The 12,757-nt window shown below is 40.3% G+C and overlaps 1 protein-coding gene across 3 annotated transcripts in view; it reads left to right on the top strand.

The window, feature by feature from the left end:
* The window catches only part of PLCH1 (phospholipase C eta 1), a 167,527-nt gene that overhangs the window by 100,210 nt on the left and 54,560 nt on the right, over nt 1-12,757 (top strand). For all 3 annotated transcript variants that reach the window (XM_034782403.1, XM_034782402.1, XM_034782401.1), the window contains one exon: nt 1,167-1,337. In XM_034782403.1, the coding sequence (XP_034638294.1) occupies nt 1,167-1,337 (171 nt within the window). The remainder of the gene's footprint in view (nt 1-1,166; nt 1,338-12,757) is intronic.

Genomic DNA, 12,757 nt, shown 5'->3' with positions numbered 1-12,757 from the left:
GGTGAGATGCAGGCTGTAGTGAGAATTTGTGTTCTCATTTTATTGGGTAAACTGTTGGACAGAGAAACCCATCCCGAGGGAATTCAGGGCAAATCAACATTGGGAAGAGCTCTTTACAGAAAGGAGAGTCCTGTGCAGAGAAGTTAAGGCGGCACTTTCTTTAATAGGACTCTGCCTGGCTGCAGACATCTTCATTTGCAGATCTTGATGCAGGATCAGGGCATAAGGCCTTGGTTAACTGAAATGTAAAGAAAGTGCATAAAGAAAACCAATATGCACTGCTGTGAATGAGAGGTGTTATTCATGGATACACATAGGACACTGAACCATCTATAATGTTAAAACTTCCTTTCACCTTTTCTTCCTTGAGCTGCTTACAATCTAAAACTCAGCAGGGAAAAGCCTTTCTTGAGTTTGGGTTACTGTAGAGACCTACATCAAAGACAAAATAAATGATAAAACTGCTGTCAAATGTTTTGTAAATCCAAAGCAAATCCTCTTAGGCAGATGCTCAACGTAAAAAGCAGTAATAACATACAGTAAGTACTGTTTTCTTCTCTAACAATAGCTCTGAGGACAAACTAAAACAGCAATCAAGACTGTGGAGATATTTTTCTGCGTGAAACGCTGCTTTATTGCAGACTTAATCCTGTTCACGTACACTTTGCTGGCAATGGGATTAAATGATTATTGTAATTTATCATGTTGACATCCATTTAGCATTGTAATATTATACAGAACATTTATAAATGTCAGATTCTACCTTTCGATGAAGTCAGTGGGTGAGATTCTGATGCTATCCAGTGTGACTCCATTGAATCAATAGATCACTCTAGATTTACACCAGAGTAATCTGGCCCAATGTGAGTCCTTCTCATGAAATAACTTAATACAATGAAATCTAAAGACAGAATTTACCTTTTCACTGAGATTTTGTCGTTTTACTTTAACAATTGAATTTCTGCCAAAAAATCCAATAAGAATCCTTTTAATTTTGTTGTAACATTAGAAAGTGCTTGCTAATGCTGTTGAGGATGAGTGGAGCCATGTGGCTTGAAGTGTATTGAAAGTGTATCTTCTCTTATACGGATGTTCTATTCTGCTTCATTCCCTGAATTCATCATACACCTACCCAACACACTTACTTGCATGTTCTTGCTCCTCAGGAAGCTGACACAGATGAGAATCAGGGAACCCTAACATTTGAAGAATTCTCTGTGTTTTACAAGATGATGTCATTACGACGCGATCTCTACTTGTTGCTTTTGAGCTACAGCGATAAGAAAGATCATCTCACTGTTGAAGAATTTGCTCAGTTTCTGAAGATGGAACAAAAGGTACGAGAATAATAAATGTAACTGATGGTCTTGTATTAACACACAACAAAAGTGTGCGACCAACCTTAGCTCTTACTTTGTCTAGGCTGTAAACACTAGCGAATGCTGAAAATGAAAGATTTGTAATGGAGATGCTGAGACAAAATGAATCTGATTAAATACTGTAGTACAATCAAATGCTTCTGGAAAGCAGGAGCTTTTTGATCCTCTAGGTGGAAAAAGTGGCATATTAGGTAAATATCCACACTGACTTCCAGATAACAAGTTTACACTTAATGTTAGTAATCCAACAAGCAATGTATTTTAGTGCTGTAATGTTGTATCTTATAACTTTTCTTGCCTTTAGGAAGTTTGTTTATATTGAAAGGAGAGTGCAATATGAGTAAGGGTGGCAGAATATGACCTTTAATAAATAAAAGGTTTGAAAAGCATGTTAGAAAGTGAGTGAGGATAATACAAATTACATTCTAAAGTAGAAACAATTACTTGGTTTTTAACAAAATAAAGTAGGATGAGGAAAAAGCTGAAGTCTGTGACTTTCCACATTTGATTTGCCTGTCTAGTTTTAGTTCAATAATTTGTGTTAAAATGAGTTTTTGATGCAACATCTTTTAATTTAAACTTAATTAAATTCCATACGTTTCTTTAATTTTATCCTCAACCTAGGAGCCTCTAGGTCACTTTCAAAACATAAATAACAGCTACTATTCCTTTAAAAAGCAGGACTTAAGTATTGACAAATTGATAAAAAAAATTACAAAGTTCAAGCTACTTGTACAGGAGGTTAATAAAGTGGACTCACTTAAAGCTATCACTACTGACAATTGATTAGTGTTTTCTTTATTGTGGTTTAAATATAATCTTTTGTTCATCCCTAAAGTGAAGTGATGAGCAATATATCAGTATTAATATTATTGGAGTATTACATTATGACAATCTCCTGTTTTGAATGCTGACTTGACTATGTGAGAGTGGGGTTAGGCAGTGTGCCTAGAAATATAAATCTTTATAACAACTTTTTCTGTTAAAAATCCATGTTCTTTGTACAGGGCTTCTTTTTTTAAAAGATTTTTGAAGAGATGTCCACAGTTTTGAGAGATTTGGTTTGGTACTTACAAGGCTTTTTTTTGTCTGTAAATTTTACTTTAGTACTCAGCAGTTCTCTTCGTGTAACAGGCTATGTTTTCATTGCCTTTACCAGGTAGGGCACTGGTATCTTTTTATTTAAAAAAATATTAGAGATAAGCTATAAAACATGTACAGATCTCTGTATTTGAGCTCTTTAGGTCAGAGACTGCCAGATTGTTTGAATGTAGGCACCGAAATCCACATTTAGTTATTTAGTTAAAAGGCGGCTTGATTGTCAGAGTTGCTGAGTACCAGCAACTCAGAGTGAAGACTATAAGGGCTACAGGTTCTGAGCACCTCTGAAAATCAGGTTACTTTTACTCACATGTTTAAATATGGATAGATTGTAAGCTCTCTGGGACAAGGGCTGTCTTTTAGTTCTTTGTTTGCACAGCATCTAGCACAGTGAGGTCCTAATCCATGTCTAGGAGTCCTAAGGACTACAATCATACATATAATAAGATGTTTGTGTATGAAAGTTATCTTTAGTGTGTGGACAGCACCCTAGCATGTTGTGGGCAATGCCAGAATACAAATAAATAATAATAGTGTCCTTTGTAGACAAGAACCACTAGAGGGCAACATAATCACAGGTAGTAATACGTAGAGATAATTTAAAAAAATGTATTTTGTCAGGAAGTTAACATTTTTTTTTTTTGGTGTGTTCTAAATTTCCCAGAAATTGTTTTTGTTTTTTTCAGGGAAGAAAACAAGCCACAAAATTTCATTAAACATAAAAAAAAATTCCTGAAAAATATCAAATATTTCTACTGAAAACTTCTTCTTTCTCTCAAAACTAGAAAATTTCAATAAAATATTTTTAAATTTTAGCTACAATCTTTTTTTGCCAAGAAATATTTTGATGAAGAATTTTGAGTGACTTTAATATGGCTTATGCGGAAGTGATGGTTGAAGTTAGTTGTCTCTTTGTTACTAAAGAGCATGTGTTTACCAAAGAGCCCAATTTGTGACTTTCATAACCTGCCGCAGGCGGCGCAGGCCCACTGCTGCTGACAGAGGCCAATCATGCTGGGTTTGACTGCTGTTGTGGTTGTGCTTTATTCACTATAATACCAGTGTTTGTACACAGTCTGCTTCACTTTGTCATTATTTTTTCATGCCCAGTTAGTTTGATTTGCAGTTATAACATGCTAGGCCTCTGTCTCACTATTACACAACTGAAGAGATTCTTGGGGGTGGATAGCAGAACAGACTTCATTTAAAAAAAAATCCCCACCTGGGATAAGTATGTGTCCTCTGTTTACTTGACATTTTGTAGTGATTATTTGTGTTGCTTAATTGTAAGGTATATCCTTTGCTTGATTTAATCTAGAGTTTTGATTCTGCATTCTGAGAATTAGTTCTCGAGAGAAAGCAAAGTCTACCTCATCACTACTCATTTGAAACAAACCCACCAGCTGGTATCCTGGTACTAGGATGGACACTCTTGGCATTGCATTCCTTTCCCCAACTTCTTTGCTCCCCTACTGCCCTTCCTGTTATCTTATTCCCTCTTCCCTCTGAGGAGCTTATTGATGAGTGATGGGAATGTTACATGAGAGAGCTCTCCCTGATCTCCACGTGCCCCTTTTCGGTCATCCTACATCTCATCACTAAGGCTACATTTTAGTCCAGGGTATTTTTAGTAAAAGTCATGGACAGGTCATGGGCAGTAAACAAAAATTCCTGGCCCGTGACCTGTCCTGACTAAAACTTGGGGGTGGCCCTGGGGGTGCTACGGGTGCTCGGGGGTGTGTACGCCATGGGTGCTGGCGGGGGAGGGGTTGGTGGGGCTGAGGCCGGTTACCTACCCAGCTCCTGGGAAGCAGCGACCTCCAGCTTCTAGCTCTACGTGCTGTCTCCGCTCCTCCCCAAGCCTCGGTTCTGCAGCTCCCATTGGCTGGGAAGCGTGGCCAATGGGAGCTGCGGGCGAAGGCAGCAAGTGGAGCTAGGAGCTGAGGAAGGGGAGTTCCTATCGCCCTTCCAGGGAGCCCCCGCCCCCCCACCCCCGGTAAGCACCACCTTGCACCCCAATCTCCAGCCCTGAGTCCCCCTACACCCAAACTCCTGCAACTGGGGGGTTGCGGGGTCTGAGACTGCCCCAGTAACAGCAGGTGCGACTGGCCCAAGGGCTGCCCGAGCTGCTCAGGCGGCTCCCGGGCCAGCCGCATTAGCTGCTGCAGAAGTCATGGAAGGTCACAGAATCCGTGACCTCCGTGACAAACATGGAGCCTTACTCATCACTCTACTGCTGCTTTGCTAACATCTGATTGTTGGATGGTGGAGTTTACTAACATCCTTCCCAGAGGGACTGTGACATCCTCCTTCCACTCTCTCCTCTGCAAGCCAGGTGATAGTGTCGCCAGTTTGTGACATTTTATTTTAGGCCAACAGATGACTTGTTCACATACTCAAAACCAACATCTTGCTGAACTGTAGAGGGTTGTTTTTTGAAAGAAAGATGCCTGCATCAAAATCAGTCTTTCATCAGCAGCGTATAAATCCCTACATTCAAAAGATTTAAGTTCCAGTATTAATTAGCCATATTCAGTAACTGATGAATCTGTGACGAGTTGGATCACAGAAACCACCCTGGGAGCTGCCACCCGATGTGCAAAGACTACCTCTGCTCCTGTTTTCCCTGCCAGCTCAGGACTCCAGCACCCTGTCTTGCTGAGCCAGACACTCCCGTCTGCCCCAACACAGACCCAGGGTCTGAATCACTTGCCCCAAAGCTGCAAGTTTACCTGGAAACAGTTCACAGAAGTTTGCTTGTCTTTAGCACTCAGATGCCCAACTCCCAATGGGGTCTAAACCCAAATAAATCCGTTTTACTCTGTATAAATCTTATGCAGAGTAAACTCATAAATTGTTTGCCCTCTATAACACTGATAGAGAGATATGCACAGTTGTTTGCTCCCCCCAGGTATTAATACATACTCTGAGTAAATTACTAAATAAAAAGTGATTTTATTAAATACAGAAAATAGGATTTAAGTGGTTCTAAGTAGTAACAGACAGAACAAAGCAAGTCACCAAGCAAAATAAAATAAAATGCGCAAATCTATGTCTAATCAAACTAAATACAGATAATCTCACCCTCAGAGATGCTTCAGTAAGTTTTTCTCAGACTGGACACCTTCCCAGGCCTGGGCACAATTCTTTCCCCTGGTACAGCTCTTGTTGCAGCTCAGGTGATAGCTAGGGGATTCTTCATGATGGCTCCTCTCCCTCTGTTCTCGTCCACTCCTTTATATATCTTTTGCATAAGGCGGGAACCCTTTGTCCCTCTGGGTTTCCACCCCCCCTCACTGGAAAAGCACCAGGTTAAAGATGGATTCCAGTTCAGGTGACATGATCACATGTCCCTGCAAGACTTCATTGCCCACTTGTCAGCACACACATATACAGGAAGACTAACAAGTAAACATAAAAAGAAGAACAGGAGTACTTGTGGCACCTTAGAGACTAACAAATTTATTAGAGCATAAGCTTTCGTGGACTACAGCCCACTTCTTTGGATGCATATAGAATGGAACATATATTGAGGATATATATATACACACATACAGAGAGCATAAACAGGTGGGAGTTGTCTTACCAACTCTGAGAGGCCAATTAATTAAGAGAAAAAAAACTTTTGAAGTGATAATCAAGATAGCCCAGTACAGACAGTTTGATAAGAAGTGTGAGCATACTTACAAGGGGAGATAGAATCAATGTTTGTAATGGCTCAGCCATTCCCAGTCCTTATTCAAACCGGAGTTGATTGTGTCTAGTTTGCATATCAATTCTAGCTCAGCAGTCTCTCGTTGGAGTCTGTTTTTGAAGTTTTTCTGTTGTAATATAGCCACCCGCAGGTCTGTCATTGAATGACCAGACAGGTTAAAGTGTTCTCCCACTGGTTTTTGAGTATTTTGATTCCTGATGTCAGATTTGTGTCCATTAATTCTTTTGCGTAGAAACTGTCCAGTTTGGCCAATGTACATGGCAGAGGGGCATTGCTGGCACATGATGGCATATATCACTTTGGTAGATGTGCAGGTGAACGAGCCCCTGATGGTATGGCTGATGTGATTAGGTCCTATGATGATGTCACTTGAATAGATATGTGGACAGAGTTGGCATCAGGGTTTGTTACAAGAATAGGTTCCTGGGTTAGTGGTTTTGTTCAGTGATGTGTGGTTGCTGGTGAGTATTTGCTTTAGGTTGGGGGATTGTCTGTAAGCGAGGACAGGTCTGTCTCCCAAGATCTGTGAGAGTAAAGGATCATCTTTCAGGATAGATTGTAGATCTCTGATGATGCGCTGGAGAGGTTTTAGTTGGGGGCTGAAGGTGACAGCTAGTGGTGTTCTGTTATTTTCTTTGTTGGGCCTGTCTTGTAGGAGGTGACTTCTGGGTACTCGTCTGGCTCTGTCAATCTGTTTTTTCACTTCAGCAGGTGGGTATTGTAGTTTTAAGAATGCTTGATAGAGATCTTGTAGGTGCTTGTCTCTATCCGAGGGATTGGAGCAAATGCGGTTATATCTTAGAGCTTGGCTGTAGTCAATGGATCGTGTGGTGTGTCTTGGATGGAAGCTGGAGGCATGTAGGTAAGTGTAGCGGTCAGTAGGTTTCCGGTATAGGGTGGTATTTATGTGACCATCGCTTATTAGCACAGTAGTGTCCAGGAAATGGACCGCTTGTGTGGATTGATCTAGGCTGAGGTTGATGGTGGGATGGAAATTATTGAAATCATGGTGAAATTCCTCAAGGGCTTCTTTTCCATGGGTCCAGATGATGAAGATGTCATCAATGTAGCGCAAGTAGACTAGGGGCGTTAGGGGACGAGAGCTAAGGAAGCATTGTTCTAAGTCAGCCATAAAAATGTTGGCATATTGTGGGGCCATGCGGGTACCCATAGCAGTGCCGCTGACTTGAAGGTATATATTGTCCCCAAATGTGAAATAGTTGTGGGTGAGGACAAAATCACAAAGTTCAGCCACCAGGTTAGCTGTGACATTATCAGGGATACTGTTCCTGATAGCTTGTAGTCCATCTTTGTGTGGAATATTGGTGTAGAGGGTGTAAACATAGCCATCTGCAGACAATGGTCCTTATTAATGGGAGTCATCAAGATTCCAAACCATCATTAATGGCCCACACTTTACATAATTACAATAGGCCCTCAGAGTTATATTTTATATTTCCATTTTTTGATACAAGAGTGGTACATTTATACAAATGGGATGATCACACTCAGTAGATTATAAGCTTTGTAATGATACCTTACAAGAGACCTTTTGCATGAAGCATATTCCAGTTACATTATATTCACTTATATTTTTATAAAACCATGTAGACTGCACAACGTCACAGTATCCATATATGCTTATATTCAAACATTACCATTCACGTAGAAGGCATTTTACAATTTAATGAAAGTGAATTTTAATTAGAATTGAGAGTCTGTATCATCTCTCTCAAGTTAAAGTTAAAAGAGCACAAGTGAAGGGATTCCTGTCCCTTAACAGCTGTAGCCTTTGCCTAGATTAGACATTTTCATTCCTACTCCACATGCAAACACTGCCACACAGACATCAAGGAGCCTGTGGAAATGATGAAAAAGGTAATTCTCAACAGCTTGTGATGAAAGAAGGCTCTACTAGGAATAGCCTTTACAATCAAAGAGCAACTTCTACTTGAGCTTGGATAATCAGTTATTTTCTCCAATGAAGTGTTCTCATTTCTATTATCCTGTGTAATTCTAGTAGGCATCTCATGATGCAGGTTTAGCTTAGAGTTATAAATAAAATTTTCTAAGAAGCAAACTGAGCCATCCCCTGTGCTCTCTCTAACATTTGGAGGGAGAGAGGTATGAGCTGACAAACATTTCTGTCCTATGATTACAGCGTATAGTTATTTCAGTATACTAGCAATGTTCGGTATTTGTATTGAGGTTTGGTTGAAAGCTTTAGTCCATAAGAACCTGCATGCCATCCACTAATGTCATGTTTCTTTCCACTAGCTGAGAGCAGCAGTTCTCAGCTTATGGGTCACAGCCTCCAAGATGCTCACCAGTTGTTGTCTTCGTGGGTCACACTCCATTTCCCATTCTTTGTCTTCCACAGAAAAGAAATTGCTCAGTCATGTGCAGCCGGTCTCTCTCAGACATGAGGAGCACTGCAAACAAATGTACCCAGTGCTCACCCTGCTTCCTCTGAAGCACTGAAAACCCTGAGCAATCTTTAGGAATGCTGTTCTAAGGATTCTGTAATGCAGCTGAGAAGGACCAATTGTGAGGGGTTGGGCTGAGAGGGGCAGGATGGTCATATTATGACAAAGTTATTAACTTCATCTTAAAATCTTGGAGCTGTTGTTCAAAACCTGTTAAACTTCCTTCTCTACAGACATCTTGGCATGAAAATTTAAGTGAAAATTCTTAGAAATACCAAATCTTCTACTTTTTAGCATTAAAAGTCATGGTAAGGAAGAGCCACTAAACCAGATGCTACTTCTGGTGCATAACTCTCAAAAACACTGGCCAATTATTCTATTTAACCAAGAAAATTCAGTGCCTGTAGAGTGCTGAGATTTTATTTCACCTTCTTGGCAAATTATATTTTTAAGACCCTGAGAAAAAACAGACACTAACATCAAAACTAATCTCATTAACTCAGAACAGAGATTATAACAACAGTGCAAGGTTGGGTCAACTGAATTCTCAGGATTAACCTTTGTGTCGTCATGCCTACTATCTCAGACATTTCAGTTTTTGTATTTTACATGTAAGACTCTTTATAGGTAGAACCATCAGTGCATTTAGGGTAATTTTAAAATATTTATCAAGACAAGTGCCTTGAGAATAGCCATCAAAATCTTACTCTTCTTGTGTTATAGTACTTAGAGCTAATCCAATATATTAAAAATGCAGCACTATAGAAACACAATCTTTGATACGTAGCGATTCTGAAATTATTCTAGTCACATAACTAAGAAAAAACAGCAAGAGAGATAGCAAATGAAAGTTTATGCATCTCTCAGTATAGAATGTAATCAGCTGATAATATAAGTGTTTCCATCTCTGCTTATTAAAAGATGAAGAAAAAAACCTCTACAAACCTCTACTACAACCCCAGTTTTTAACATGCTTGGCAATCTGCTCACCCTGGCTTTTTAAAATTTAAATGTTCTTAGATGTGATGTGTGAAGCAGTGTGCTAATAAAGTAATCCTATTACAGTGGAGCTGATTTATAAAGGCTCTGTTAAGGGAAAAAATCAAATGTAATAGATTAAGATTTTCTACTGTATGAACCAAAAAATAAAGAAAAGTATAATACCAAAGGAGAGATGAATGCTGAATAACAAGTGTGGATTTGGATAAACATTTGCCAGTTGGATTCATTTTGTAACTGATCTAGCTGTACAACCTGCATTACGCACCCCAGTAAAGCAAAGGTAAATGTGCCTGCTTCCTCTAGGGTACTGAGTGCTCACTCAAAACTGGCAGAGGCAAAGGAAAAGACACAGGAATGTTGAAACCCTGCTAATGGTGTAGAAGGCACCTATGTGCAGAGGGGCACTGAATAGACTTTAGGCACATGGTCAGACAGCCTCAGTCTTCTGCGCAACCTGATAAATTTCTCATCTACACAGATGATGATGATGATGATGATGATGGTTGAGAAAGAGAATTTCAGCAGAAGTCTCCCTCACTTTAATAATTTGACATTCTGGTTGTGTTTTCTGCTTCAGTTTTTGCATATATTTTGCTTGATATTAGTTTGGGTCTGTCCATTTTGTCTGACTCTCTTGTCCATTTAGACTGTAAACTCTTCAGGGCAGGGACTGTCTTTTACACTGGGTTTGAACAGCACCTGGCACAATGGGGCCACACTTCTGATTGTATTATGGTAGCATCTAGCAGTCCCAAACAATGGTCCCCATTAAGGAAAATGTTATTCACAATAACACATAAGCATAGGCTTAAATCCCATAGCAATCAATAGAACTCAAGTGTATGCTTAAGCATTGTCATGCGTATGAACTTAAGCACATACTTAAGTGCTTTCTTGAATTGGAGCCAATACTGGCAAATAGGGACATTACTAGTCACATATGGTACTCTGGATGGTCTAGCTGTGCTTTTAGGCTTAGAACAGTTTGCCACAAATGGTCCTTAGAAGAAGTGTCTTATAGCCTTATTGACAAAGGTATGCATCATGCATTAATGGTGTGAACATTTTACCATCCATTTTTACCACAGGTTTATCACATATCATGTGAAACAATGGGTGGTGCAGAATAACCCTGGATAACTTCTGCTTTTGGAGATGTTTGCAAAACCATCGCAGCCATGAAATCTGTAAAAATCCAGGAGGACCAGGAACATTTGCTAACCTTTATAAGTGGGGATGTGATACACTGACTCACCCTCTAATTTCTATGCAATACCTGGGAGTCAGAAGTAGTATCGTAATAGCTAAAAGAGAGACCAATATCATTAGTATCTGAGGGGAAGAGCTCAAAGTGACTGTAGTATCTCTTCAGTGTTATAGATACATAAAGAGAGCATAGACCAGTGGTGGGCAACCTGCGGCCCATGGACTGCACATGGCCTGTCAGCTCCCATTGGTCGGAATGGTGAACCACGGCCACTGGGAGCTGCGGGCGGCCATGCCTGCGGGCGGTAAATGTAAACAAACTGTCTCACGGCCTGCCAGCGGATTACCCTGATGGGTTGCATGCAGCCCGGAGGCTGTAGGTTGCCCACCACTGGCATAGACCATCTACATTCAAAAAATCACAAAGTAGGTTTCAATCACAATAGGGCACTATTAACATGACCTTATCTACTCCAAAATTGCAGGGAAGACCGAGGGACAATGTGTAGATGTTTACATAGATTGTATCAACCTGGCAGAAGCTCTTGATAAAGTGAGCTATCCTGGTTTATGAAGACATTTGAGAAGATCTGGATGACCAGTTTGCCAAACTTTTCCAACGTCCTCATGCTGGAATGACATCAGATCCTTTTGGCTTTATGGACTGTGTTGTCAGGGGAGACCTCATTGTACCATTGTTATTTGGACTTTAAAAAAAAACAAATAGCAGTGTAAGATGAAATGATTCCTGGTGCAGAGTAAAGATCAAATTCTGCCAGGAAAACTTTTATGCAGTTGCATTTGTGTGCATTAAAAAGTTGCCAGAAAACCTCATTAGAGAACTTCTTTTTGTGGCTGAGTGAACACGTGTAAACCTCTGAGAGACAGGCCTGCAGATAATGGCATCTCATTTTGCTTGACAATTTGCATTTCAATAGCCAAGGTTCTTTTCAAATGAGATCCAAAGAAACAGCGTCAAAGCAACATCAGGATTAATCTCTCTCTCTGTGTATCACTAGAATCTCAACATCCTTAGGTACCTGCTGTAACTGCAGTACCTTCCTGACTGAACAGAAAGTACTTTAATATTACAGTCATTGATGAAGTGGCAAATATTGACGGTGATTCTTCTCTCACTTCAGTCACGGGAGTAACTTTATGGCAGTTAATGGATTTTCCTAGCATAAAGTTGCTGTAACTGACAGCAGAAACATCAGATGTGGCTTCTCTCTGGTCCTGATCCTGTAAAGACTTATGCACATGCTTATGTTTATGCACTGTGGGTAACTCCTTGACGGGGACTGCTCACAGTGCAGAGTGTTAAGCATATGAGTAAATCTTTCCAGGATTAGGGCCTGGGAGTGTTCTAATATATGAGAATGTTAAGTCACCATTACAAGAGGCAATGAGACATCATTGCCCTCTACTAGATGGAATATCAGACCTGCCCATTTGCGTGTGCAGCCCAGCAATATTTCAGGTTCCGTTACTGCTACAGACATGAATGTTTCCCAAGTTACTGCTAGTTTTAAATAGTGCACATAGGTCTGGGGATAGTAGATGAGACTCTGTCCCTTCCTCTCAGTTGGTGACATTTTTTGAACTTCTCACTAGCTAGGATAATTCACTTCTATCCATATTGAGTTGGTGTCCCTAACCTCTGTTTGCCAGAAGCTGGGAATGGGAGACAGGGAATGGATCACTTGATGATTACCTGTTCTGTTCATTCCCACTGGGACATCTGGCATTGGCCACTGTCAGAAGACAGAATACTGGGCTAGATGGACCTTTGGTTTGACCCAGTATGGCCGATCTTATGTTATATCTACTAATATCACTATCTATTTTCCTCCCATTATGAGGCTTACAGGCACTGTTTGCACATTAAGATTTCCCCTCCCCCCTCCGCTTTCTTTCACATTTTGACC

Source organism: Trachemys scripta, chromosome 9 (assembly GCF_013100865.1).
Source record: "Trachemys scripta elegans isolate TJP31775 chromosome 9, CAS_Tse_1.0, whole genome shotgun sequence".
NCBI lineage: Eukaryota > Metazoa > Chordata > Testudines > Emydidae > Trachemys > Trachemys scripta.
This window is presented reverse-complemented; position numbering and strand designations above follow the sequence as displayed.